This window comes from Lasiosphaeria miniovina (genome assembly GCF_030549165.1).
Source record: "Lasiosphaeria miniovina strain SMH2392-1A chromosome Unknown B0T26scaffold_2, whole genome shotgun sequence".
Lineage (NCBI taxonomy): Eukaryota > Fungi > Ascomycota > Sordariomycetes > Sordariales > Lasiosphaeriaceae > Lasiosphaeria > Lasiosphaeria miniovina.
In genome coordinates, this window is record NW_026848221.1 from 3,060,106 (window position 1) to 3,087,274 (window position 27,169).

General features: G+C 54.8%; 11 protein-coding genes across 11 annotated transcripts; 7 read left to right on the top strand and 4 right to left on the bottom strand.

Annotated features, from left to right (window-relative positions):
* Positions 1–590: 590 nt before the first annotated feature.
* On the bottom strand, positions 591–1,777 carry B0T26DRAFT_868878 (uncharacterized protein; the record flags this gene model as incomplete). The annotated part of the gene is made up of 6 exons (XM_060447878.1): positions 591–724; positions 784–849; positions 929–980; positions 1,046–1,339; positions 1,415–1,538; positions 1,629–1,777. The coding sequence occupies 6 exons, from the start codon at positions 1,775–1,777 to the stop codon at positions 591–593; spliced, it is 819 nt and encodes a 272-aa protein (XP_060300480.1).
* Positions 1,778–6,168: 4,391 nt separating this feature from the next.
* On the top strand, positions 6,169–8,259 carry B0T26DRAFT_141253 (ammonium transporter AmtB-like domain-containing protein). The gene is made up of 3 exons (XM_060433400.1): positions 6,169–6,685; positions 6,757–7,434; positions 7,487–8,259. The coding sequence occupies exons 1-3, from the start codon at positions 6,384–6,386 to the stop codon at positions 7,830–7,832; spliced, it is 1,326 nt and encodes a 441-aa protein (XP_060300481.1). The 5' UTR covers positions 6,169–6,383; the 3' UTR covers positions 7,833–8,259.
* Positions 8,260–11,956: 3,697 nt separating this feature from the next.
* B0T26DRAFT_603930 (uncharacterized protein) lies at positions 11,957–12,157 on the top strand (the record flags this gene model as incomplete). The annotated part of the gene is made up of 1 exon (XM_060435793.1): positions 11,957–12,157. A coding segment is annotated over one exon (201 nt), but the record flags the coding sequence as incomplete, so codon positions are not given.
* A 1-nt stretch (position 12,158) lies between these two features.
* On the top strand, positions 12,159–13,064 carry B0T26DRAFT_141458 (uncharacterized protein). Its single transcript, XM_060433403.1, has 2 exons — positions 12,159–12,610; positions 12,702–13,064. Exons 1-2 carry the CDS (start codon positions 12,388–12,390, stop codon positions 12,926–12,928), a joined length of 450 nt encoding a protein of 149 aa, XP_060300483.1. The 5' UTR covers positions 12,159–12,387; the 3' UTR covers positions 12,929–13,064.
* A 1,152-nt stretch (positions 13,065–14,216) lies between these two features.
* On the bottom strand, positions 14,217–15,154 carry B0T26DRAFT_141602 (uncharacterized protein). Its single transcript, XM_060433404.1, has 2 exons — positions 14,609–15,154; positions 14,217–14,561 (listed from the first exon to the last, which is right to left on the bottom strand). The coding sequence occupies exons 1-2, from the start codon at positions 14,823–14,825 to the stop codon at positions 14,320–14,322; spliced, it is 459 nt and encodes a 152-aa protein (XP_060300484.1). The 5' UTR covers positions 14,826–15,154; the 3' UTR covers positions 14,217–14,319.
* A 938-nt stretch (positions 15,155–16,092) lies between these two features.
* On the top strand, positions 16,093–16,443 carry B0T26DRAFT_738267 (uncharacterized protein; the record flags this gene model as incomplete). The annotated part of the gene is made up of 2 exons (XM_060443572.1): positions 16,093–16,207; positions 16,301–16,443. 2 exons carry the CDS (start codon positions 16,093–16,095, stop codon positions 16,441–16,443), a joined length of 258 nt encoding a protein of 85 aa, XP_060300485.1.
* Positions 16,444–16,611: 168 nt separating this feature from the next.
* B0T26DRAFT_747940 (Alpha/Beta hydrolase protein) lies at positions 16,612–17,382 on the bottom strand (the record flags this gene model as incomplete). The annotated part of the gene is made up of 1 exon (XM_060444900.1): positions 16,612–17,382. The coding sequence occupies one exon, from the start codon at positions 17,380–17,382 to the stop codon at positions 16,612–16,614; it is 771 nt and encodes a 256-aa protein (XP_060300486.1).
* A 1,905-nt stretch (positions 17,383–19,287) lies between these two features.
* Positions 19,288–19,819, bottom strand: B0T26DRAFT_636695 (uncharacterized protein; the record flags this gene model as incomplete). The annotated part of the gene is made up of 2 exons (XM_060436854.1): positions 19,288–19,482; positions 19,547–19,819. The coding sequence occupies 2 exons, from the start codon at positions 19,817–19,819 to the stop codon at positions 19,288–19,290; spliced, it is 468 nt and encodes a 155-aa protein (XP_060300487.1).
* A 1,797-nt stretch (positions 19,820–21,616) lies between these two features.
* Positions 21,617–22,560, top strand: B0T26DRAFT_747942 (Alpha/Beta hydrolase protein; the record flags this gene model as incomplete). Its single annotated transcript, XM_060444901.1, has 3 exons — positions 21,617–21,631; positions 21,694–22,285; positions 22,436–22,560. 3 exons carry the CDS (start codon positions 21,617–21,619, stop codon positions 22,558–22,560), a joined length of 732 nt encoding a protein of 243 aa, XP_060300488.1.
* Positions 22,561–23,291: 731 nt separating this feature from the next.
* On the top strand, positions 23,292–24,984 carry B0T26DRAFT_765951 (uncharacterized protein; the record flags this gene model as incomplete). The annotated part of the gene is made up of 2 exons (XM_060446469.1): positions 23,292–23,464; positions 23,535–24,984. The coding sequence occupies 2 exons, from the start codon at positions 23,292–23,294 to the stop codon at positions 24,712–24,714; spliced, it is 1,353 nt and encodes a 450-aa protein (XP_060300489.1). The 3' UTR covers positions 24,715–24,984.
* Positions 24,985–25,128: 144 nt separating this feature from the next.
* Positions 25,129–26,089, top strand: B0T26DRAFT_695230 (uncharacterized protein). The gene is made up of 2 exons (XM_060441284.1): positions 25,129–25,346; positions 25,427–26,089. Exons 1-2 carry the CDS (start codon positions 25,267–25,269, stop codon positions 25,800–25,802), a joined length of 456 nt encoding a protein of 151 aa, XP_060300490.1. The 5' UTR covers positions 25,129–25,266; the 3' UTR covers positions 25,803–26,089.
* The last annotated feature ends 1,080 nt before the right edge of the window (positions 26,090–27,169 follow it).

The window sequence follows — 27,169 nt, forward strand, 5'->3', positions numbered from 1 at the left end:
TACAGGTCGGCTTGTTCGGAAATACCGCACTAGCCCCCCTCCCCCTCCCCCCCTGGGGAAAATACGCAGCCAACTCAGCTCAGGTCTCGTCTTGTTTGCGCAAGGGTTAATTCGACCGGGTTCTCCGCTGGCCAATGCAGACAGCGTACGGAGTACAGCGCATGCATCCATACTTCTTACTACCCAGTGCTATTATGGAGAGTGTATGTATGTTGTGCACGCCTTTTCCATTTTCACGCACGCAAAGGCCTGGAATTCGAATATGAAGATGCATCATTGGGGATGGTGGGTGGGGGTGTTTCAGCTGGTCATTCCGCTCTCTCTGTACTGACGACGGGACGCGATTGGATGTTTTTTTAGTGGAGGCAATGTCTTTTTCTGGTTACCTACGGATACCCATGTAAGTAGGTACGGTAATTAAAGAGTTGATTCAGTGGCGGACTATGGAGCAAAAGACTCTTTCAACGTTGGCTGTGTAGTATTCATAAAGTCTTCGGATATTGCTGCAGCCTGGCCTTGGACGGCTAGAAAGTTGCCTGGTTACCTGCCCAGGGGAGGAAGTGAGAAGTAAGAAACGGGAAAGAGGGAAATCACGACCCCGGAGCTTGCGCGAGCACGCTGTCAAAGAGACCAATCTCGAACTTGAGCGCGGTACGGAACAGGTCGTTCCACTCGACGTCGTTGACGGTCGAGGCGTAGAGCGGCCGGTTGGCTTCGATGAATTCTTGTTTTGGTTTGCAATTGTTAGCTGTTGCCGTTGTTGGAAACGGAGCCAGGACTTACGAGAGAGCTGCTTTCCGTACTGCTCGTCGAGGTTGGGCTGGATCCACGTCTTGTAGAAGGACGAGCCTGTTGTCGTAAAAATTGGTCACGTCACGTGAAATCGGCAAAGGAGTCGTGATTATTAGTATGAAATGAAGTCACGAACTCTTGTCTGTCTTTGGGTCTTGGTCCAGCATCTTGGCGATTTGCCCCCAACCCTGAGAAGCAACGACTTAGCAAAGAATATCCCCGTAACAATGCAGCCAAAGGAGCCGCCACTCACGTAGACGCACGGAATGGTGATGATGTAGAGGCTCAGGTAGTCGTCGAGCGCCGTCTCGCTGCGCAGGAAGCTGGCGTAGCCGATCTCTGCCGCGCTGGGCTCGATGTCCCCCATGGCGGCCGGCGGGATGCCGAGGTCGTCGATGCACGTCTGCTTCCACTCGCCCGCGTACTTGACCGCGCTGGCAATCTTGTCGGCCTGCACCTGCAGGAAGCTGAACGACGTGCGCGAGTTGAGCTTGGAGAAGCGCAGCGCCTTGAACTTGACGTCGTCTAGCAGGTACAGGTAGTCTTGCTGTTGACAGGGGGTGGTCTGTCAGTGTTTTTGCGCGTTTATCAAGGGTTAGTTCCTAGTGCTCTAGAAATGCACCTTGGCAAACTCGTCGTACGTGGACGATGGAAGCGTGCCGTAGGCCATTCCCTTGCAGAAACGATTGTTGAGGAACTTATTGTAAAGGTCCTTGTTCTGCTGGATGAGCTTGAAGATCAATGTTCTTTTCACACCATCAGCATCTATTTGTCACCAAGATGGTCACTGAGTCGGGTAACGGGTTAAGTAAACGAGTAAATAGACTTGTATTCACCCGTCTTCGACCACGTTTGGCGCTGCCCGGATGTCGGCCGGGAGAGCTCCGTGGTGTAAATCTGCAGCATCGAGATTTGCGTTCGCAAACAGCTGCCTGATGCGGCCTGACGCAGTGAGGTCTGGGATGTTGAAGACGGGATCGTCCATTATTTTGAATGCGGGTGCGCGATAATGGAGTATAATTACGTTTGAGAAGTAGTGGTAGGGACCATACCTAATGGCTGGGCTATCCGGAGGCACAGTAGAACCACTCTTTGAAGAGCTCAGGTTTGACCGACGACCGACTCAACTCAATTTCTCATGGTCTTTATGGCCTCTAATAAAACGATGGTAAATTGCACAAAAGAGGGGAAAACTTCAGCTTGGGGGGACGACGCCACGAGATGCTACGTTGCCAGAGATGCGTTCCACAACATGACCCGGCTAGCACTTGTAATTACCTGTGGCGAGCTGAGCTGTCATTTTATCCAGCCTTATATGCCGATTGCTATATATATATATATATATCCGAGATGGCATGCACACCTTTCCCAGCGTACAGACCTCGCTCAACTGGACCGCTCAACTGGACCGCTCAACTGGACCGCAAAGGTGCGGTCTATCGTCATTCACCACAACATTGACGACGAGTTTGGGAATACCAAGGCTAAATGTTAGGTCTAATTACAGTTAGTTAAGAAGGGTAATAATTAATTGGCTACGTGTCTAAAACAATACTCAGAATGGTATTGTGACACATGTCGCATGTCAAGCAAAGAGGATGTCTGGATCGTGGAGAGAACAAAGACGAAGCACAATTGTCTTGGAATCGACACCAGAGTCGGGCTACCATGGATGCTGGATTTTCTTGTTCTTTGGCGTAACTGCTGGTCTAGACCGAGACGCGTCTTTGACTCAAAGAGTCCAGGCCAACAATAACGCAGTCTACAACTCGGAAGCACAAGCTGTCGTATTTTGTGGCTCAGGCTTACCCAATCGGGGATTTTATCCGCCAAAGCACAAACGGGTGCAATTATGCGTGATAGTTGTTAACTTTGCAGCATACAGAAGACGGTACTAGTGTGGTGTGCCCACTTTCAAGCATGTGAGAAAGAGTGTGGGCGTGAGGGTGAGTGAGTGTGGCAGATGTGGCTGTAGGTGTGGCCTAGGCTCTGCTAAACCCGGGGCCTGGAACGGCGCAGCACGCCACCAGGCGGCCGGATTCGGGGCGAGGCCTGACAAGGCCACGGATCGACACGGAGCCTGCACGTCGCGTATTTTCCCCCACGTTCGGATCCAGAAACCTGGCGGCCCCTCCGTGGCCGGGTTCCCAGGCTGCACTGCGCCGTGAATAGGGGGGAGTTGACCCGACCTGACCCATGAGATAGAGCACGAGACCCTGATCGTCGCCCTTACCCACGGAGGGATGTGTAAAAAAGGGAAAATAACGGGACTGGGGGAAAGACAACAACTCGCCTCTGCGGGGCGCGCTCACGGCGATCGCCAGCCCCTGCTTGATTGCCAATAAAACAGACACAGACTGGAACTTTGCGTCTTTTTTCCCTCTTCCTTATCGCTAAGATGAGCACACGAGAAACAAGCATTGGCCAAGCTGGCGCCAAGGCGGGACCCCAGGGCAAAGGCGCTAACGCGCGCTCACGGCGTCTGCATGTTCGTGCGTGGAATTCTTCTAGAAGATCGAAGGGTGGGGAGCCCGCTGGGGGTGCTGTGATTTTCGGTATGGACTTGGATGACTTGGTTCGACAGATAAGGGTGAGCGAATCGTCGCCCTGCTTCCGCTCTGCGGAACAAGGCAAGACCAAGATGTTTGACCAAGGGAATGGCGGGATGGCGGCGGTCCAACCAGTAAGAAGAGCTGGAGCGTCCGCTAGCTCAGGTTTCAGCTCTTCGACGCTGAGCTCGATTGGGCGGCCTCATTGGGTGCGGCATGCACGGAGATGGTAGTGGCGTCCAAGATGGAGTGTAGCGTATTACACGCTCTACAATATACCCTCGCCTGATTTCGATTTTACCTGATGGTTGCGTATCACGGCGTCTGCGCGTGTGTAGTGTGTGTGCGTGTGTGCGCGCGCAACAAAAGGGAAGAGCTTCGTTCCGATGGGTTGCCTGATGCGGGGCTGAAGATGAGGGGCCCTTGCTGTCCGTTTGCCTCGACAACGCCTTGCTTTCAGCGACGTCGCCTAACCAGCCTCTCCTTCTAAAAGGGGTCGCGGGGTTATCTGATCTTCAAGTTCAACGACATGTGAACCGCACACGCTCTGATGGGCTCTCAATGAAGCCGAAAGTTGCACTTTTTACACGCGAGCTTTGTCTTTCTGTCTTCCCAGTTTTGTTCAAAGAGAAAGTGGAGTATCCGTAACCCGATCCGGTGGCTCAATGTTAGCGGCGCCAAGACGTTCGCCAAGGGTATTCTCCACTTTGCCCAGAGATAAGAAGATGTAAGCACCAATGATGGCCCAGAGCTGCGACAGACATCGAACTGTCATGCCTTCCTGCTTGCCGTCGTTGAAGTTTGGGGAGGTTGCTGGTTCAATTAATTGCAGTTTTTGACCACTCTGCGCCCTCCGTTAGCGAGGGGCTGTCGCATCAGTGTAGCACTACCCTATACGACGAGGTGCACAATCTGGCACCTGATCTCGAGACGCGCTGCGCGGTTGGTGTCGCAAAGATTCCATGTTCCAATGTTAAATGGTGGGGCACCACAGCAAACTCTCACTAGCCTTTAGCGGACGCGTCAGGAACGCTATGGCCACACTCCACTGAATGGTGCTGTGGACCCGATAAGAGCAACACAAGATGGAATCTCGTAATGTCGAGGAAGCGCATTGCCTTTTGCGCTGAGGCCGATTTCGCACCCATTGGAGCCCAACTATTTGCTGTCTACAATCAGGGTTGGGATCAGGAATTACCGAACAAGCAAGAGGGGAATATAATAATACGGGCTTTTCTAGGGATTCCGGGCGCTAACGCATTTCACCACAGGGAGCGGTTGAGCTGAGCCTGCGGACCTTGGCCTGCGTTTGTGGCTTGCACGAAGCTTCTGGTTTACGAAGTACGAGCCGATTGCGGCAGCCGGCCTGCGAGGCTCTGGAGTTTAGATACCCGCGAGCCAACCGTATTCACGAGACTCGATCAGGTGTTGTCCGATTATTCCATAGTGAGGTTTCCCCTTTTGGGCGACGGGCGCGAGGCAGATCGGGCGAGACGCAGCCAAGCTCAAGAAATTCGATGGTGTCTGCAGAGTGAAACAATTTGTCCCTCCGGCCCTCCGGGCAACATGATGTGTTTTCTTCGTGCAGGCCGACCTTGCCCGTCTCGGTACTGGCAAGGCAAAGCAACCGCGGTGCAGGTGCCCCCCCTTGCAGCCAGTTTGGGAAGCATCGGGCCAGAGTCAGGTCGCACTGGAAGGTGCTCTGAAGTGGTGGTCACACTGCCGCAGTCCCGGATCATTCTTGCCAAAGCCCAAGCCCAAGTTCGCGGGGAACTTAACAATTGGAATATTAATTAATTTCGTCGGCGAACCCGCAGAGACAAATGGGGACTGCAGGCAACCCTGCAGGACCCCATCGTCTGGGTCGACTGCCACTGCAGGCGGGACAGGACGGCGCAAAAAAGCTTAGTGTCTGGTCGGATTTCTATTAGGGCCAGAGAGGGGAGATGGATTTCGAGTTTTTCTTTCTAATCGCAGCCCGTCGACTCCCTAGGCGCGTCTGATGCCGTTGACTTGACGGCTGGTGCTGTGAGCTTTCGGGGCCGTGGAGCCAAAGTCCTGAGGCTGCGGATTGCGCTCGTACCATCATTGGCCGCCTGTCTCATTTCCCCACATCAGCTGCACCTGGCTGCAAGTGCCTGGCCTGGCTGTCCGTCTGTCTCCTCTTGACCCTTCTGCCTTCTGTGCGACCGACTCCAACACGACTCCGCCTCTCGGAGGTTCAGAGTTTGTGATCCAACCCAGACGACAGCAGAATCATCAACCATCGGGCGGGCGATCTGGGACGCAGCGCCTTGCTGGCGCATAGCCGTGCTCCCCACCCGACGGCTCCATAATTCCAACAAGTCGATAGCAGGCAGGCAGGCCGGCCGCAGTTCGCCAAGGCGCCAAGTTGGGGAGAGCCTGGGGGGAGGGGTTTCGTCTGGCATTTCTGGTGCCCGGATCAAAGCGGGTTGATGACCCACGCCTGCACCCCCACCGCTTCCCTGAGCGCCCAGGGATCCCTTATCTCGGGGGGTCCACAATTCCCTTGACATGAGGTCTTGGCAGGCTTGCGAAGGGGGCCCGAAAGGGCAGAGAGTCGCCTCCACACCTTGGTGATAGCAGAGTTGTGTTATCGGCTGCTGCCAATGCTATTCCGTATGCAGCGTTGCAGACCGGCTCGAAGCTCTCGGGAACTGCAGGCCCAAGGTATTTTACCGTGCCGATCCCCCATCAAACGGACCTGTTTTTCTTTTTCGTTTACCTTGTCAACCTTGGTTCAGCCATTTCTTGTCTCACGCCGAGGCACGCAACACGACACCGAATCCTGTCCAGATCGCTGCGCGAACCTGCCTTGACCATGTCGACTGGTACTCCCGTCGTCTACGAGGGCACCGCTGGCGTCGCCGACGCCGGTGGTGACTCGCTCAACGAGGACCTCAACATCTACTACGCGGTACGCGCTGGCCCGCCCGCCCTTCCTTCAGCGCGCCAGAGCGCATCGCATCTTGTCGCAAACTAACTTGCGTGTCCTGATAGGCTGGAGATTTGGCGTGGATCATGACCTCGTCGGCCCTCGTGCTGCTCATGGTGCCCGGTGTCGGCTTCTTCTACAGTGGATTGGCGCGCCGCAAGTCGGCCCTCGCACTCATTTGGCTGTCTTTGATGTCAATCGCAGTCGTGTTTTTCCAGTGGTTCTTCTGGGGCTACTCGCTGGCTTTCTCCCACAGCAGCAACAACCCTTACATCGGCGATCTTTCCAACTTCGGCCTCAAGGATGTGCTCGCCCAGCCCAGTGTCGGTGGCTCGCGTGTCCCTGACGTTCTGTTCTGCCTTTACCAGGGCATGTTCGCGGCCATTACGTACGTGCATCCCGGCTAAAAAAAAAAAAAAAAAAAAAAACCTCGAGTTGCACAGTTCTGACATGCATTAGCCCCGCACTCGCCATTGGCGCCGCTGCCGATCGTGGTCGCATGCTCCCCTGCCTCGTCTTCATCTTCATCTGGACGACCATTGTCTACGACCCGATTGCCTACTGGACATGGAACCCTAAGGGATGGTCGTTCATCATGGGTGGCCTCGACTTCGCTGGTGGCACGCCCGTTCACATCAGCTCCGGTGCTGCCGCGCTCGCCTACTCGCTGATGCTTGGAAAGCGGACTGGCTATAACAAAGTCAACGGTCTGCCGTACCGCCCCCACAACGTCACCCACGTCGTCCTCGGCACGGTCTTCCTCTGGGTCGGTTGGTTCGGCTTCAACGGTGGCAGTGCTCTCGCTGGCAACCTGCGCGCTGTCATGGCCTGCCTGGTTTCCCAGATCGCTGCTTGTGTTGGTGGATTCACCTGGTGCCTGCTTGATTACCGTCTGGAGAAGAAGTGGAGCACTGTCGGTTTCTGCTCGGGCGTCATTTCTGGTCTCGTTGCCATCACCCCGGCCTCCGGCTTTGTCCCGCCTTGGTCGGCTGTCATCTTCGGCATTGTCGGCGGCGCCGGATGCAATTTTGCAACCAAGCTCAAGTTCATTATCGGGGTTGACGATGCTATCGATATCTTCGCTGAGCACGGTGTTGGTGGCATCATTGGCAACCTGCTCACCGGTCTCTTCGCTGCGTATGTGGAACCTTTGCCTCTTATTGTGACGTCTTGCTAACGTATACGACAGTAACTACATTGCCCATCTCGATGGAGCGACTGTGATTGCGGGTGGCTGGGTCAACCAGAACTACATCCAGCTCGGCTTCCAGCTCGCCGACAGCGTTGCGGGCTTCTCCTACTCGTTCGTCATGACCTGTGTCATTCTTTTCCTCCTGAACCTCGTCCCGGGCCTATCTCTGCGCGTGTCGGCCGAGGAGGAGGAGCTTGGTCTCGACGATGCCCAGCTCGGAGAATTTGCCTACGACTACGTGGAGCTTAGCCGTCACGTCAACGATATCGTTACTCTCGCCACTCCTGGCAGCTCTGGAGATGCGACTAGCCTCAAGGGCGCTGATCCCGAGAAGGCCGTTTAATCTCACGATGACACGGAATACGATGGTCACGGTGGAGCGCTTTGGAGTAGATACTATCTAAAGAAATAATCTTCATCTGTCAATGATACCTTTGGCATTTGCCGCTTTCATTACTAATTTAATTAATATATAAGATCTTGGATCTGCCCTTTCTCTTCGTTTCTTGTGATCCCGATCTCTTGGATCTGGAATGAAGTTCAAATCCCTTGGCGATCGGGCGTTGGCGGCATCTTGCACCCTTGCGTGATACGCAAAACCGTGCCACGCAAAACCTAAGCTAGCTGCGCCCCCGTCCTACTGTCGCCATCCAGGATTCAGCGTGGTCAGCACTCTAAACATGGGCCCCTTGGCCCTGAAGATCTAGCTTCCCTAGCTGTCGACGGATTGGCTTACGAGCGCGATCCGATGGCGTGGTTTTCCTTCCAGAACCTTGGCGGCCAAGACCTTTGGCCCATGGGATGGCACCTTAACCTCGGCCATCCCGAGCAGGATTTGAGTGGGCCGTGAGAGCTGGCTGAGGATCGGCTGTTGGCGGCGAGCTGCTTCACATTCGCGATTCCTTCCTTTCACCAAATGCCAGGCACAACAGTCAAAAATTAAGTCTTAATCTCCGTGATTTCTAATTGATAGACAGTTCTGCGCCTCAAGACAACTTATCAATCTGGGCCTTATCTTTGGCCTGCAAAGCGGGGATGAGTGTGATTAGGTTCGCGAGTTGGGATGGTGTTGCACGTGATTTCGGTTAACTGAGCATTGAATTGTCTGCTCAAGGAATGCCGCGATTAGAGGGCATTCCGGGTGTAAGAAAGGGAGGAAAAATAGGCATTTGAAGTGGGGTTGACCTGGGCATGTAATGTGGGTCAATTCCAGGCGGCAGATGACAACAAGTCTCCCATCACTCGACTACACTCCCTGCACACGCCTCCTTTCGAGAAACGAAACAGTGGCTTGCTTGTCTGAACCCTTATCTGCGGGCCGGTCCTATGATGTCAGTTTGAAACCCCAGGACCGAAATCGGACTCTCAGAACCAGGGTCCACAGATAACTTTAGATAAGTGCCAAGGTGGCGGGAGGGGAGGAGGAAGATCAGACGGATCCAAATGTCTTCTTGTCTTGTCTTGTCTCACTCGCCTCGCGCTCTGCCGCAAACGCCACTCTCATATCATCCTCCCGAGAACCAGAACCGAGATCCAGAACCGAGATCCAGAACCGAGATCCAACACCCGAGACAATGCGGCGCAGCGCGGCACTCGCAGGCGGCGCAGCGCGGCAGATACGAGAGCCGCCCAGCATCCCATTGCAACCCGGCCGGCATTTGAGCTCGGGACACTGGGGTGGGTCTCGGGTGATATGCTGCCGAGCCTTTTTGCAACCATGCTCTTGTACGCCAGCTGTGCCTTGCCCACACGGTGTGTGCAGCTTCTGTGTGCAGCTTCGACTTCGTGTTCGAGCCGGTGCTAAGGCGGGATTCAATTCACCTCGGCGCCAAGGCTCGAGGCGGCGGCAACGAACCAGCCAGTGCATAATGTGGACAGGGCTGGCCGTCTGACTGGCGGCGAGATGAGAGATTCTGAAGGAAGTCTCTACTGGAAAGCGAGCGCCGTTGTCAGCTTGAGAAGTGCGATGTACAGATGTAGTAACAACTCTAACAGGCCGAGTTATATGTCACTGCCATTATCGTATTTGCGCACGCCGCGTTTTATTACTTAGCGTTAGGATTAATTGGCATTACTCTGTCTTAGACCGTAAGGTATATCGGACTTGGGAATCTACAATGGCTTGGGCAGCTATAGTGTAATAGTTGAATAGCTCGACTCAAAAGGCACGCGGGGTACGTGCTACGCCCTATTGCAGCTCCAACTTTGGGTGATGAGCCCTGACGAATGGCACGGGAACTACCTTATTGGTTCTCCAGGTTCCAGACCAGCGAGACGCACGGAACAGGTCGAGCTCTTCGAGAAGCTGGTGCAGGGACTACATGACTTGGTGCCCTGGGATACGGAGTAGATCACACGTTGCACGTCGAGATACGGCGGATCCTGGATCGGATCGAAGGGAAGATTAATGGTAAGGTGCCGCGCCTGCTTTCTAGGTTCTAGCCCCGCGCTAACGCCCTGAAGCCGAGACGCGACGGGAGCTCCACGTCTGGCTCGGTCGCTGCTGCCCCGGTACGAAGGACGATTTTGGTCTCGGCGGTCGATGAGGCTGACTTCGTTGTACGATGCGTAGGAGTGATGCGCGAGCGGTGAATCAACTGCCCGAAGGCCAGCAGGTGGGCGCCACCGGGAACCACCAGGCAGCGGCGGTGCATTAGCGAAGAAAGGTAGGGTAAGACCCACAACAACGCCACCTTCAACGACTCAACCTCTTCGACTTCGCTCTCGACCTCCCTTTGATGATCGTGAACTTGCCTCGCTCTCGCGGCTGTGAGGTGGCGAATAGGCACGCTAGGCGAGCCTGCGTGACACGAGAGGAAACAGACGAGCGCAGCCGCTCCGTCGAAGCATCGTGGACCGGCTCAACTCATATCACGTCCCCCGGTATCGCCCTCGGCACGCCATTTGCCGAGGACGCAGCAGGGCAGCGGCTGATTTGTTAACATCTTGGGGCTTGGCAGAAGCGAGGTCAGAGGTTTTCGTAAGTGCAGATCAACGGATTTAGTAGGTACAGCGGCTTTCAGGGGCATGTACAAAGCAAGTAGAAAATATAGTGATCCCCTTTACCCCCTCCCCCCCCCCTTTCCCCGCCAACTGTTTTTCTCCTGGACCTTAGGTGTTGATGTACAGGGGCAGCAGCAAGAAGAAAACGGAGACGTGTTCCTAACTAACGACACGACTGCGCAGTTTGCAATAAGGGAACACTTGAAGCGTGGGACTGGCGGGGAAGACGAGTGCTGGACACGGGTGCAAGGTGCCGAGCTTAGTGGAGCTACAACTGGCCGGACAAGTCCTTCTCTATTCCCGTTCTAAATTCTTCTCACCTCATCGCGCACCAATACCATCCAGCCTCCTTCTAGCCCGTTTCGACCTGTTGCGCCGCTCTATGGAATCGGAATCCATTCATTTATATCATCGAGTACACAGAGCATCACGGACACGCTGCCCTTCCGCGCCCACACAGCGGCCCGATACCGTGCGTGTTGTGACCATAGCCTATGATCGGGACTTATTGGTCTCCAGCCCACACAAAAATTCCCCCGCCGCAGGTGCAAGAAACGACTGAGTTGGCGCGTGCGGCTCTGTAGGCGGCTCGGTTCACGGCTCCCCGGTCGGGAAGGTCCTCGGCTTCGTCCCCTGCCCGCGGCACGGCTCGTTGAGCGAGTGGGCGCCGCCTTGGGCTTCTTCTGTAAGGACTCGATTTCCACTTGCTCCAGACTTTCCAGGTTGCAACTTGAACGGGTATCTCGTAGATTAGCTTTTGCGCATTAAAATTTACGACCCTAACGCAGTTAGGTAGGCGCGATCGAGCGCAGCAAGCACGCCGCCTCCCAGCCACGGACCACCACCTATAGCCGAGCTACCCGACAGCAGCAACAGCGCGCCCCCGCGGCCCAACGTCGCCGAGCTAGCAGGCGACGACGCCACCGACACGCAGACCGCAGCGAGCAGTAGCCTCGCAGCACAGCTCGACCGGATATCCTCTCGCCGGCACCGCTCCGTCTCCCACAACACCCAACGGCAGCAACAGACACAAAAACACAAGCAGCAGAGCTCCAAGCATCGGCCCCAGAGCACCAGGGCAGCAAAATACTACGGCACTAAACATGCTCGCACTCGCGGCATCGCAACCCAGTCATACGGATTCAAATACGGGCGACATTGTGGCTGAGGTCATTGATGCCTTCTTTGCTGATACTACAACACCCATCAGCCACGACCAATCTAGTACCTGTTTAGCGGATGACACAGCCGCAACGACTCCAGAGGCTCCTCGATGCTGTCCGGCTGAGGTCACATTAATACTCCTGTTAGCCCTGGGCAACCCGTCTATGTTCGGTGCAGAGGCGGCGGAGCAACTCTCTCCTTTCCTCTCACAACTCTGCCGCTCGCATCTCCAGCCTTCCTCAAGTCCGCAATGCGGTGCTGATGGAGGATAGCGCCGAGAGGCTGGTAGCATCAACGTAGGAGTGGAACGAGTGGAAGAACGTTCTCGAGTGGGTCCTATTGTCGGAAGGGGGCCACAACACGGCGCCGCACATGGACAGTCACGGCTTTGCTACGTGGATCACTCCCCAGGAAGGGTCTGTTGGGTTCGGCTGGATGTCTTGTCCGACGGAGGAGGAGCGAAATTCGTGGATAGCCGACCCCCACTACTATACAGGTGGCCGCTGGAGATATATTATCCTGAAGCCTGGCCAGTCTGTTTTCTTCATGCCGGGAACGATTCACTTTGTGTTCCGGGTGCGCGAGCATCAGACGTTGGCGCTTGGTGGCCACGTTATTCAGTGGTCAGACATTAGGCGCTGGATACAAGTCGTATTTGCTTAGATAAAGAACTCGGCCATTACTAACGAAGATATAAGCGGAGCGCGCCGAAATATGTCCGTGCTGTGGCGATGCTCGTCAAAGCTAGAGTGGAGGAAGGCGAGGTGGACCAGCTCGGTGGCGAAGCTGCGGTTACACAGTTCTTCGCATCTGTGAAGGTAGGGCTCCCAGACGTTTTGAGGCAAAGGCTAATCAGCTCAGGAATTCGAGGAAAGGCCAAGGTCCTCTCTTTCGCTGCGTCCTCTACGCCTTCGCTACCTCGCTCGTCTCCTCTCCGATTTATAATAGCAAATAGTAGGCAGCATCCCGTACAAAGAGCGTCGAGCGTAAGTAAATGTCTCTTATCTAGCAGCTTCACCTAACTTAATGTTGGCGCTGGCTTAAGCTGCCTCCACCGTCCAGAAGACTCCAACACGGCAAACCGCCGGCATCAGCGGAAGAGCCAGGGAGCCGGGAAGAATCGTAACAGCGCTTTCAACATCGATCAGGACGGCGGGCAGGATCCGGCTCCTGAGAGAATGCCCTCAGCCTTATGAGCGGGCCCATCAACAGCTGCTTGCCGACGACAGATACGTTGCCATTCGGGATAATCCCTCATACAAATATGGGTGAAAAGGATGAACCAGGGCTCCTATTTCCATTAAGCGGGCTTACCTCGAGAGGATATCCCAATGCGGTGGCGGTGGCGGCGATGGCTCGATGTTGAACGAGATCCTTGCGGTGGCGGCCGACGAGGCAGGAGGTACGTCGAACGGCCCAGCGCTGCACCGTCTACCTTACTAACAGCAAGTTACTTATAGCACTTGTTGCAGGAGCTTCATCCCTCTGGATAAAAGGAGGGCGTTTCCCACCTCCCCCGATAAGAGGAGGGCTTTATCTGAGTCCTCTCACCCCACTTCTGTCTCTCCAATACCAACCGCAAGCAATCTTCGCCATGACCCGTTTGCACCCGCGCATCGGGCACTCCCGGGCACGTAACGTTACCTAATAAACCTCGATCATTTTATCCGACAATAATCCGTGTCCGAGAACCGAGGTTCCGATGGTCGTAATACCCCGCCAGAGATGGGTCGACAAGGATTTTATTGCACATATCGCAACTAAAGGCGTAAGCCGACCGACAAGAGCCCAAAGAGAGCGCGTGACGTCTGATAACTCCGAGTCATCTTTAAGCTGGTTCGTTTTTCGTTAGCGATCAACCTATTCATGCCTGTAGGTTAACTTTTGGAATATTCACTAGTTTCTGCGTCCTAATAAAAAGATCGTAGGGAGAGATAGCTCTGACAGGCTAGTGGGGAGAAGTCCCATATCGATGGTAGTTTCAGTTGGCATAACGAGTACTGTTGAATAGCGGGGATGTGAATTACCTATTTCATACTTTAAATTGGTATTAGGGAGACCAGTCACTTTGTGGATAGAAAGGGATATTGAAGGTAGTAAACTAGTTCCAGCGGAACATTTAGTATATATTCTCGACGGGTGGCTAAAATATATATAATATAATGGACAAGAGTTAAGGATGATAGTTTATTTTGATTATCTAAAGAATTTATTAGGGAGTATAATTCAAGGTTCCACAATACCGTGAAATAATTCCCACGCCTTCTAGAAACCCAATATATAGTTCCAAACGAACGTCATTACTTGTATAGCAACTAGTCTTAATGATGGCACATTTGGTGAATCTCTGTCCTTTACTTTCCTCGTCTTTCCAGCGGTTACTGGTCTTGAATGCTTCACCAAGGCCCGGGCCAAATATCGTGAGTGTATGATCGCGTGCGTGTAGAAGAACTCCATCTACCTCTAATGCTGAGAATTCCATTAGATCCAGCACCTCTTGAAACCCAATCCACATTTGGAGAGAGAAATCTCTAGGTAGGTGGGGTACGTCAATATATAAGTAAGTCGAGTCGGATCGCCAATATTAGCTTGCCGCAATGGCACGACAGAGACTCTCCCCAAGACATGGATCCTGAAAGATACTCGGCGAAGGGAACAGACGACTAAAGGAAACAACTGGCGTTGACGGAGAGGCATCCGTCGAGGCTGTTGGGGTCGCGGTAGCAATGGCCTTCGGGTGCTACGAGAGATTGGTACCTGGTAGCCGAGCGAATTTTCAGCGATGCTCGTCCTATAATGAATCGACGTGGGAGTAGGCAAGAGTGCGTCTCACTATTCTCGAGCACGGCGGAGCTCGTCGTGGCCGTTAGATTGCCTGATATTTGGGCGGGGATGGACTCACGAACTATATTATTTAGCACTATAGTTACTCTAGGTAGTTTTTGTACTTACGGCCATTAATCTCCCCGTACAAGCGTTGAAAATTCTCGTCACGGGAGCTCCGCATGAGCGGGCCAAGGCGGACTTTAGCTGCTTCGCAGAGCGCTTCCACTTGTTTCAATTTGGCATCGCGAATTTTCTGCGCACTGACGAACGCTCCTAGTAGAATGAGGATCTTGATTGGTAATTGCCTAAGAATTTTCCGCTTTTCCGGTCCCATTCTATCCATATGCTTGCCAGCGAACACATATTGAGCTGATGTTGTGACTTGTCGCCGTTTATGACCACTAATATCGGGATTGGGCAATAGGAATGCAGTTATCTAGCGAGTTCATTATTTCTAGTCGCCGGTTTCTCCTCTTACGGGTAATACCGAAACATGGGCGGAGGCGGCGTCTGGATGGCCTTTTAATGGCGGTAAAGGTAGAGCAGTAAGCGATGACGGTGCATGGAGAAAGTTTACTGGCGAGTGTGACTCCAGCGACGAAAGTTGTGTGGCGGGCATAACACTCAGCCACAAAGAGCCACTATTACTACATCGCGGGGTCCGTATTGTAGCAGTTGGTCGCCAAGCACAGGAATGATAAATTTCGAGAATTCTACCACTGGGTAATTTACCACTTTTTACCACAGCGCAGTAATTCTGCTGGATCCGTTAGAGCGTGGCCTCGATTGATCTGGAGAGACTGAGATAAACTGCGTGGTAGCTTTGGTTTGGTATGTCTATGCCCATTTTCCTCTGTGCATATATATGACGCAGGTAAAAATGATATGGTTGAGTGAGATAATTTTTATAGCGGCGTATGCAATGTAATAGCAAGTTCATGAGATAGTTTTACCGCCCATCCACACTGTCTATTGTGATCTCTCAGGGAGGGCGGCAGCTGTATTCGATCTCTGTTGAAATATTTCTGTTGAAGTCCCTTTCTCTAACACTCCATAACAGGACATTTTTGACGGACCGTGATATGGTGTGTGCTCGGTAGATCCATGTTGTGTTTTTTTTCGCAGCCTTTTTACTTATTGTTTTCCTTTGACTCCACATATTTATTGTACAATTACATCTCCAATCACTGCTCTCGTATGGTTGGACAAAGTGGTTTCAACGGCCATCTTGGAGTTCTTGCACGTGAATGGGCCGCCAAGAACGATGACGCAGACTGGAACGCGCCATTGCCAACAACGAATGGCACGTGGGGGACGAGGAGAAGCAGGGGACAAGAAGAAGCAGGAAACGACTTGGACGAGACGTCATAGCCAGCCCGCCTGACTCTCCCGCCAAACTTTCTCGCCCCTTGTTGCCACTGGGCTACATGGTATTAAATGTCTACAGTAAATCTACCGACCCGCTCATATGTATCCTAAATGACTTTTGCATCCAAAGACCCAAACGTCGAACCAACTAGGTACACACCTGCACGATTTACACGTGCCAACCAACTTTTCCGATCACGCATATACCGCAAACGTTAGTCCCGAAACAGAAACATCGCACCATGGACTCGGCGGGCGCAAAGTCGGTCATGTCCAACGACATGAAGGAGCTCCACGAGGGCAAGGAGGAGACGTCCAACACCATCCGCGGCCACAAGGCCGCCATTTCCAACCCGAGTAAGTAAAACCCAAGCTCTTCTGGCACAGTCGAGTATCTATTTCCGCACGCGCAAAGTCTGATAACCATTGCTTTTGGTGCCCGTCTTCAAGACACAGGCGAGGCGGCCAAAGAGAACAGCGAGCGCGTCATAAAGGAGCTGGGTGGCAGCGACACGCAGGAGGCGGTCAGGAACAAGCCTGTTAGCAAGCAGGCGGCGGACGAGCTGTACGGCACGAGAGCTGCGGCTGGTTAATCAGATGGCTGTAATCACTGCAGGGTTCTGGGTATCACGGAACAAGAGAGTCGCTCTACTGAGATGAGATGTGCTATGAACCGAACTCGAGGAACTTAGTATGGAGATACAATACGTGTGCCGATCTGGTTGACCAGAATCATGACGCTTTCCAGCTCTTCGCGCTTCTCACTCGACAACCTGCAGCCACTGCTTGAACCAAGCGACGGCGGCGTTTTTGCCGCGCACCATGGCGTCCCTCGAGCCCTTGGCGGCTTCGTCGCCACGCGTGAGGCAGCCGTGCTCGACGCCGGGGAAGTGGTGGTACTCGAACGGCAGGCCGAGGGCCTGGAGGGTCTGGAACGTGTGCGTCTTGAGCTCGGGCGGGTAGTGCTCGTCGATCTCGGGGGCCAGAAGCTGCGTGGGCACGGCGAGGGCGTCGACGTCGGCCTTGGTCATCAAGCCCGGGTGGCCGATGCTGACGCAGTCGACGACGCCCAGGAGGTCCTTGGCGCCGAGGCGCGCCGACGCCCAGCCGCCGTAGCAGAAGCCGACGACGCCGACGCGCGCGTACTTTGCGCGCAGGGCGCGGGCGGCCGCGATGATCTCGGGCTCGCGCTTCTCGCGGTTGTTCCGGGCCAGGAAGCCCGCCATGTCGATGTCTTCGTAGCGCTTGGCGAAGACGGCCTCGCGCGAGACGACCCAGCCGTCGAATAGGTCGGGAACGTAGACGGTCACGTTGGCCTCGCGGGCGTAGTGGTCAGCCAGCAGCCGGGCGTTGGGAAAGGTCCAGCCGAGAATGTCGTGCAGGTAGAGCACTGCAGCTGACGGGTTGTTCCCGGTCACGTAGGCCGCGTGGTTCGTCCCCGGGATCGTCGAGACGGTCCCGGCGGGTGTGCCGTCCCACTCAAACGCTCGGAGGCAGCATTCGCCGCCGATATTCGTGGTGGATGGTGCCATTTCTTTCGGGGCCGTAATTACTGACTTAGAGACGGGCTCTTCGGGACTGCCGTCTGGGAACGAGACGAAAAGCAAAGGGACAAGCTAATTAAGTATCATGTAGCCAAGGGTACATGTAGCCTAGGGTAGTAACTTGTCAGGGAGAAGGGCTTGACTGGCTCGAGCTGGCGCAGCCGGCCGCTTCATTATATATACACCATGCGACCTGGTAGTATCGGGGCTTCCGGATGTTGTCTGGAAAGGCGATGAAGACACGACTGGGTGGTATTGCGGACTTTGACGGTGTGCTCATGCATGCTTGATAAGCGGTTGGAGTTTTCCCCTTCAATGCCAGCTCGGCGCCGTCCCTAGAATAAATGAGACTTTGGTACTCAAAATGAGTCTGATCCGATAATCACCGAAGAAGGTTGGTAGAAAGCCAAGATAATTGGTGATGTTCCTTGGAAATAACGGGGCCTCGAAAAGGCGTCAAAAGAGATTTGGCGGTGCCGAGCTGGTGCTGTCCGTTTGCGCTGGGCGCGGCATAGTTCAGACCGCCCGGCAAACGCAAAATATGTTTCCGTCTTGGCCCCGCTCGTATTGCGTATTCCGTATCGCGTATAGACGCCCTGAGGCGAAGCAAACAAGTCCGGACACTAGGTTGGTGGAGATTCACCTCGCTGCCCGCGCCGGGCTCCACATCTAGGAGCTAGACCGCTAAAATACAGGGCGTTGGGGAGGGCCTGGGGCTAGAGCAGGCTTCCGGTCGGGGCGGGAGCCCTCACGCAAGGCAGACCTTGAGCAGACTCAAATATGGTGAGCAATGAGACTGCAAAAGAAATGGAAGGACCGCTTCAATCAAGTTCAGAAAGACGCGACATTGGCGCAATGCAGGTTGACGGATACGCGCGGGTCCGACTGCGAAGGCAACCACCCACCTGCTCAGGCCTGCTGGGCAATTGGCACAACACGCCCGCTCAATCCTCGGAATACCTAATAGGGCAGGAAGCGGCAGAAACATACAGCATGCCTGCCGAATTGGACTGCACCACCCGGCGGATCTTGGGTTCCTACCTCCCAACAGCAGGGAGCAGCAGACAGACACCATCATTCTTCTCCATGGCACCACCCGCAGGCGGCAATCACAGCGAAAAAGGATGAGGTTGGTTATCAAAAATTGCCACCGGAACGGCCCCAGAGGGACAATTCATGGCAGACTGCTCCGCGATGTGCAATGCAGGCTTTCCACCATGGTGCGAGGGTTTCTTGATCTCCCCGCACCCAATGAAGGTAAGTATAAAGAAGAGAAAAATCAAAAGAGAGGGAGAAGGGCCGCGGGCGCCGTTTATGTAGGCGAGCCTGTTGGTCCGTGCCAGGGAAGCCTGGTTCGGGCAGGAACAAATTTGGAGCCGACAAGCTTTCCGCGGGTAACTCACTGCGGGGCAGCCAGGTGCTGTCGCCTGCCGTTCTTGAGTAGATGGTCGCCAGTTTGGCAGCCAATTTGCGGCGAAGTCCCAACAACAGCCGTGACTCGGAATCGTAGAGTCAGACGAACTAATTAACATTTACTATCCCTTTCATTGCTCATTTGACGTCAACTTATGCCTTCAGTACGGATTTCTCCGCTGAAGCTGAAGTCTGAATTCCTGAGTGTCAATGGTTTACCGGCAACAAAACTGGGCCGGTCGGCGCTGCCTACAAAATAGACACCTGGCGTCACGGCACGAAACAAAACGAAGAAAATTAGGTCAAAAGCCTCGCAGGTAATTTACATGATAGATACTGATAAGATCAAGCATTCATCTTGAGAAGCAACCATACCCCAACCCTCATGGTTCTCTGATGGGGGACTTCACTGTCAGGAAAGAGCCCCCCTTTTCTCCCAGAGCACATGCATACAGACAGAACCGTGCACCACGCGCAGCATCAGTGGTTCGACACGCCCTCGACCTTGCCAAACGCCAACCAGACGTACTTTCCCTCCTCGATATAGGAGGTGAGGTGGATCTCCTGCGGTGGGTCCGTCGCCAGGGGCGGGTTCCTCCCCGAGCTCGCCATGAGCCCGTACTGTCCCCAGCGTAGACACTCGACGCCGGCGATGGAGTTGCCCCACGGCCAAAGCTGGAAGCTGTCAGCACTGCAGCCTTCTGCGCCACGGATGAAGAAAAGACGTTGGCAAACGCACCCCGAAGTAGTAGCCCTCGTTCCCCTTGGCGCAGGTGAACTCGGCGCCGAGCACGCGGCACGGGCCCGCGGAGCTGGCCAGCGTGAAGGTGGAGGCGTTGAAGCGCACGGCATCGAAGATGTCGCAGCGCGAATCGTCGGCCGTCCACAGCCCCGCCGCTGTCAGGCACCCCAGGTCCGCCCGGTACTGGTCGCCGTAACCCCACACGGTGCGGATCTGCCCCGTGCCGTTGAAGCCGACGTACTCGACGGCGGCTGCCGCGAGTCCGGCCATCGCGAGGCCCAGGACTGCTTTCAGCGTAACGACCATTGTCGAGGGCGAGGGATCGAGGGTCTAGACTGGGCTCGATTGACGTGGGAGCGAGATGGCGTCTCTGCTGTTCAGGGGTGCTAAGTGCGCTAGGAGCAGTGACAGCACGCTTCTGGGATATGACGTCGCCAAGGGGAAAGCGTGGATAGAGACAAGGGGGCTAGACGGGGGAAAGGGGAGTGAGGATGGTGTGGACTCTTAATATATCGCCTTGCAAGGGCCTGGCTGGATGCAAAAAATGGCCGAACTAATTCCTGTATTTTGCGGTCTGGCCTCTTGGCGGCTAATAACCGACCTGCTGGTCCTTCCCGGGATGGAAGGGCATCTGTCTAATTGCTTGATGTCGGGCGTGCCCGGTGCCCGGGTCCTTGGAACGGCGGGGTTCCCGGGTCCGCGTCTGCCCTGCAAGGTGGCTTCTTGACTTCTTGGTGTCTTTTGACTATTGCAAGCAAACTCTGTTGGGTTTACGAGGCCGTCGCTGCCGGATCTCATGGCCAATGCCCAACGTCTACGTTGCGAACCGATCCAGGCGTAACCGCTCTGCCAGGGCAGATGTAATTGTGACGGGAGACTTTGTCCACCACAGGGACCAACTACAGTCGTATTCCAGAACATCCGCGTCAGCTCGCTTCCAAATTGCGTCGGGGTTTTGCGGTCGGATTTAATAAATAAGCTGCACCCCGAGAGGGCGACCAAACACCCTCTGCTCTATTTACCCGACCGCACTAAGCTGAGAGCGTGTCGTGCGGTCCTGGCACCCCCGCATCCGGTGACACCCCAGTTAATATCCCGTCCGGCAGGCGGACAGAGTGCCGTAAAAGGGAGGAGACAGACGGACGTGGTGCGCTTGCCCTGGTAAAGTGATGAGTTATTTACGAGCGAGGACTTGGGTTGTGTGTGAGAGAGATTCCTCGAGATCCGGGGGAGTGTCTTTTTTTTCTTGCCAAGGACTTCGGAGGCCATCGCGACGGCGGCCCGCCGTCTAATCCGGCTCGGCCGCGCTCAGGAGTTTCCTTTCCAGGATCAAGTCCGCACCGTGATGCAAAGGGGGGTTTTTGGGGGTTGTACTTGTAAATCGCATAATTCCGGCCGGAATTCTTGTATTGTTCGTAACTAGGACAACTACCCAATGTAGCAACTCCTCAAAACAAAGCGGTGACATTCTCTCCTTTCCACCAGAGCTGTTTACAATGACGCGGACAATGAGTTGGGCCCGGCCCATTCATTATCACGCTCCCAATTCCCAACCTTGGGGGCCAAGCTCAAGATAACAGTCAAAGAAACAGCGGAGCTTTTACTAAAACGATTTTGGTCTGGAGCCCTCAGGGTGTTCTATTACTGCCAAATTTCAGGATTCATATTCAACGCTCAAGCGTCAGCTTTTACGAGACCGGACGTCGATGAGGCTCGTCGAGGGATGAGCTGGTTGCCAAGCTGCAAAAGTTCGACGAGTTTAATTAGCCACCTCAAAGGCTAGAGGTGAACACGTAAAGAGCCGGGAGCTATATGCCATTTGTCACGCTGCGAGATGAGAGGCCCAAACCGGGTCTGGGTTTGCATTCAATACGTTGCACCTCCTTATTTGCTTTGGAGTTGGTCAAGAAGCCCACCTTTGACGTCTTATCATGATCGGCTTCAAGCTCACCGTTCTGTTTCTTGCACTTCTACGCACCGGCGTGGCTCAAAGCTCCCCAATTTGACTCTGCCATGGGCCCAATGTGACTGTGCCATGGGTCAAATGGCAAGCGGCGCCTTGCGCGCATGACCCCAAGGCAAGTATTCCCTCTACCGGCCGGTTCAAAGGACTCGTAACTAACAGCTCAACTCGACAACCACAGCTATACGTTTTCAAAAACATCCGCTTCGGAGCCAAGCCCGTCCGGTTTGCAGCACCTAGATACCCAACTAACCTAGACTCTTCCATCCAAGATCCCACCTACGGGCCGGCATGCTACCAGATCCAGCCAAAGGCCCTCAGCAACCCTCCAGGCGGCTCACACAGCATCAAGGCTCCTCGCAATGGCCTGGAGCAGCCCAACCCTGGGCTGTACGACCAGGCGCTGCTGTTGGACTGGGTCCAGAAGTACGTCGGCCAGGCGGGCGGCGATGCCAGCCAGGTCAGCGCGTGGGGCGAGTCCGCCAGCGCCGGCTCGATCCTGCACCATCTCGTCCGCGAGGGCGGCACGGTGAACCCGGGCTTCAAGACCTTCCTAGCACAGAGCCCCGCGTTCGAGTGGTCGTGGGATAATAGCTCGGACGGGACGCTGGACACCATATACAGGGACTTCTCTGGCCATGCAAAGTGCGGCTTCCGCTATGAGATTGAGTGCCTGCGTGGCGCGAGGGTCGAGGATCTTGCGAGCGCCAACCAGAAGCTTTTCGATGTCGTGCATCAGACTGGCCTCTTCCCTGTTGGGCCTTCGGTCGACGGTAAATGGATCCAGAACATTCCTGTGATTCCTGTCACAAGTGTTAGGACAGTTCGCTCTCATTCTCTTCTTCCTCTATCACTTGAGCATGAAAAGGTTAAAGGGTTCCCGTAAATATGCAAGGAAACTATACTTACTTATCTGCCGCCAGGGCGATACCGGTGCGGTATCACTAGAGCGCTCATCTCGCACGTATCCGACGAGACGGCGTCGTTCACTCCGGCCTACGTCGTCTCGGGAAACCCTAGCACCGCGTCCACCGGTTCCATCCACTAGCCCGTCGTCATACCTGGAGACCGGCTGGGCAACGTGCTGCAGGTGCACGACATGTCCTTTGGCTTGCTTCGTCTCGGACCAGCAGAACACGAAGCAGACTTACGGGTTCTGGCAGGAAATTGCCTGGATGGTTAGGAAGATTGGGAAGGGTTCGCCTTGGCGGGGGGCGTGTCAACAATGAGAGAGAGCCGACAAACAAGCAGAGAGAGGGCGCCGCAGTGGGGAAGGATGAGCTTTGAGATTATTTGAGATCATGAAAAACGAGATTCGCAAATCACAGTCACACAGCCCACTTAGGTACCTAGGTAACTAGGCAATGATACTACGAAAGAAGCAGCCGCCATTGTATAGCCAACCGTACAGTGACGTAATTAATTACATTCCCATTTCCAGTTCGTAGGTGCTTCTGCAAAGCCCTGTACAGGGCGGGCGCCTGGGGCGAGGCTTCAGGGGGCACGTACTATGAGGCAAACGCATCGAGCACATGGAGTTGGGATGAAATTTACTGGAAAGGAAAGTGGATATCGATCGAAATAGTGCCCCCTCCCGCTGTTTATGATGCCTCACCACCCAGCCGTACTTCTTGTCCTTATGAAAAAAAAAGAGAATTTGAAAAACCTGCCCTCACCAACCCACCAACCGTCAATCAATTGAATCGTCCACCACCACCAGATAGCCCCCAGTCCACAGAAAACAGCAGTCTGGCCCCACATCAGGAGCAGTTGAAAAAGATGATGCACTTGTCGGAAAGGCTCCAGAAAGCTCGCGCTGAGGCCGACCTTGCCATCGGAGACCTTATCGACGGTACGCTCAGGGCAAATTTATTGGATGCCAGTTGTCTGAGAGGGAACGAGAACCTCGCAAATCTTTTCAAGCACGACTTGCTCGAGAAAGCGAACGGAGAGTAAGTAGCCAATCGAGATCCTGGAGTCATGACTAGACGCAGAGGATGCTGACCAGATTCGTCGCTATAGTATGCTCTATGCCCGGGTCGCCCTCGCAATAATCGTTAGGAAAGTCCCAGCTACAGAAGATTGGCTGGATGCGTTCCTCGAGGAACTGCCAGAAGATGTGCCCGGGCTGTACATGCGGACGCTGCTTCGTGTACCGGAGATGCACCGCGAGACGGTTCGCCGTGCTCTGGTTTGGCAACGATTTACCTTCCAGAAGATGAGCCTTGGCGAGTTCGGGGAGGCTCTCCGGGTTCCGCTGGAGCCTCTTGATAAACTTGGAGAGTTCAAGCTTGGAGACTTCGAGCTTGGAGAGCCGTTTCCGGATCCCCTCGCCACCGTCGACATGCTTCCGGGCATCTTGTTCGTCAGATCGCCGCCTTCTCCTGCCTCCCCGTCGAGCTCAAGCTCAGACGGTAACAACAACGACAACCTGCAGCAGGTGCAGATCGGCCACGGCTCTTTTCTAGACTTCATCGAATCCGAGTTGATCAAGAGGCCGGGCCCCAAGGAAGCCCAAGACTTTGCCATGGACAAGGCCGGCACGAAACAAGGGTTTATAGTCGCCTGTCTCCGTTACTTTCTCCACGCTGCCGGCGAGGTGAGGGATCTGGTGGACAAGGACGAGATTCTAAGGGCTTTCCCCCTGGCGGAATGTTCGGCCAAGCACGGCCTTCGCCTGGTCGAGGGCATGACCTACGAGAAGCAGCGGCCAGAGCCATTGGAGAACATGATGCGGCAGATATTCTCCTCCAAAGACGCCGTCCGGCTCTTGAACCTGGTGGGGACCTGGAGTGGCACTCTAGTTGGCTTTGAAGACTTCCTCGGGCCGCTATCGTATCCTATCGGCAAGGGCCAATTGCGCATCTTGAGGTTTCTGCTCCGAAGGCGCAACGACGACAGGGCAGGAACATTAGCACGAATATCGGCAATTGTGACGGAGGAAGATGTCAATGCCGGGCTGCACCAAGCTTGCGCATCCAACAACTACGAACTTGTTGAGTTCTTGCTCTTCTACGGCGCCGACGGGCGAGCACCTGCTGGCAAATACCTATGCGCGGCCGACACGGCCTTGCAGCACGGGTCTGATTTCATTGTCAAGATCCTCCTGAACGGAAGGAACGGCATTGCGCAAAGCTGCGCCGAGAAGAAACACCCTCATCTAGTCACCTGGCCACTGCCAGGGAGTCCACTGCCAGTCTAGCCGAGTGTAAGATAGGCTTCTAAGTCTATAGACCTATACCTAACTTATAAGGTCTCGCCTGCTAGGACTAGATAGTATTCTTACTCGTCCTCATTCCCTTACGTTGATGAACGAGATAGTGTAGTTTACTGTACGTTTTTGCTAGTTATAGGCAAACTGTTTAATTAGACTACAAAGTCTGGCAAGGCGCGGGACTGATTCGATTTATACTTTGTAGTGATGCTGCCAGAATTATTCACCTTTTACTCAACCTCTTCCGAACGAGTCAACCGGCAACCTTGAATCGCAGCGTCAAGGAGCGGGAGATGCCGCTTGTGGGACCCGAGAGTCGGGATTCTTAGGGATGTAATTACACCAAGGCGCTAGCCAGAGCACTGCCACCACGCCGGCAACGGACCCATTCCGGCGCTTTAGGGCCGATATAAATAACGCGAGCAGCACCAAGCATTGAGCGACGAAGAAATTCCCTATAAAGAGTTCAACCCTTTCTTCCACTTTTACCTGTCTTCGCGATTGTATCAAAGCCACCAATACGCTGTTCTTCACGCGAAAATGGCGACTCCGCAACGACTCGAGACGGTACGGCGCCTGCAGCTGGCCATGGCGACGTCCTACAGCGCCATGGGCGCGTGGTATGTCTTAACTGCCTCGTTCACCGTCTGCTAACACAGCGCATCCCCTCTAGACACAATTAGCTAACAAGTCTCTCAAGGTGCCTCGTCCACCCGTCGTCGGTGATGGCGCTGGGGTTCACGCCGGCGTACGCGGCGCTGTGCAACACGACGACGGCGCTGCTGATGCGCTGCTTCGGCGCGCAGGCCATGACGTGCGGGCTCGTGCTAGGCACCAGCACTATGACGCCACTCAGCTTTACCGCTTTTGGCTTGGCTATGATACCCTACGTCGGCTGGAACTTTTGGTTTAGCGCTGTTGGCCCTGCTGCTGGTGTTATTTCGGGCCTGATGTGGATGGATTTTGCTGGGAATCTGTTCTTTGGTCTGGGGTCGCTGTACTGTGCGAGGCTGTTGAGAGAGCAGCAGCAGGAGGACGGTGCGAGGTTGCAGGGTGCAAAGGAGAAGGGGCTGTGAGCGAGGGAGTCTGGGAGGTTGGACTTATTGATGGTGAAGTTTTGTCTGTGTTTAGATATGGATACCAAAATCGTAGGACGGATGGCTGATACGGAGCTTTGCTTTACAGATTTGTGTACATTTACTACATGTACATTTACTACATGTACATGCACACGGAATCCTTTTTCGGTTCCAGCCCAGCGACCAGAGGCCTGGAGAACTGGTTACAACACCTGATTGGCGGGTTTTGAGAGACAATTAAAATTAAAACACAAATCTACAGGGCAGGCCCCAAGTCTCACCCACTCTCCGAGACAGGTACCTCGATGTTTCGGAATTTAAAGCCGTGACATGATCCCCCACGAACCACTCGGTTCTCCCTAAAGTTGGAGGTCACTACCCCGCACTGGAGCTTTCAGAAGAGCGTGGGGGGAGTATGGAGCAAGCTAGGCTCAGGCCACACAGGCCACACCAAAGGTTGGGGCTCCACGTGGGGTTAAAGGGGCGCATGATCACCGGACGGACGCCTGACAGGTCGACGCTCGCTCGCTGTGCGAAAACCTGAGCCTGAAAACCTACCAACCCAAGGTACGTGCAACATCCATCCCATGGAACGAACCATTGCCTCTCGCTGCCCCCTCGGAATGCGACGCGAAGGAGCGCGCTCCCGAACCGACCGCTAGGGCCTTTCGTGACTGCTCTTTCCGATGCCCAATGGAAGCCATTCCTTCGTCATGCCACGAACGGCGTCCTGCCTTTTACAACTCGAGGCGCCTCCACTACTACTTATAGAGCGAGGCTCTCCTGCAGCTGCCACGTCTGGGCAGCCAAGCAGCCATGGCGAGCCTTGAAACAGGCCGCTAATTGCTCCGCCCGCTACCCGTACCCGTCCACGTCCCTCATCCGATGCTGCTGCTGCTGCTGCTGCCGCTGCTGCCGCTGCTGCCGCTGCTGCCTCTTATCGCATCGTCCCGCTGGGATTCTCGCATTGCAGCGTTGACCCGCGCCGGGTATCGCCTTGGACCTGCCCGCCCGCCCTTCCGCCCGTGATATCTACCGTTCTTCGAGATAGACGAGGTGGGTCGTATCCTCAACTGTTGAGCTCTCTGGCAATCCGGTCCCTGTCTGTTGCCGTTGGCGCTGGAGTCGCGGCAAAATCTCACTTGCATACCCCGTACCGTGCCTGTCAACACCTTGCTCAAAGGGGGGCAGCGCTGACGACGACGTTGCTATAAACCCCCAGAGGCTCTTTGCTCCGCATTGCCTCGGTCACCCTGCTACACAGCCGCCACATCCACATACCCCTTCCCCCCCCCACCCGCAGCGTATTGAAGCCGTGCAGCGCATTGAAGCCGTGCAGCGCATCGAAGCCGTGCAGCGCATTG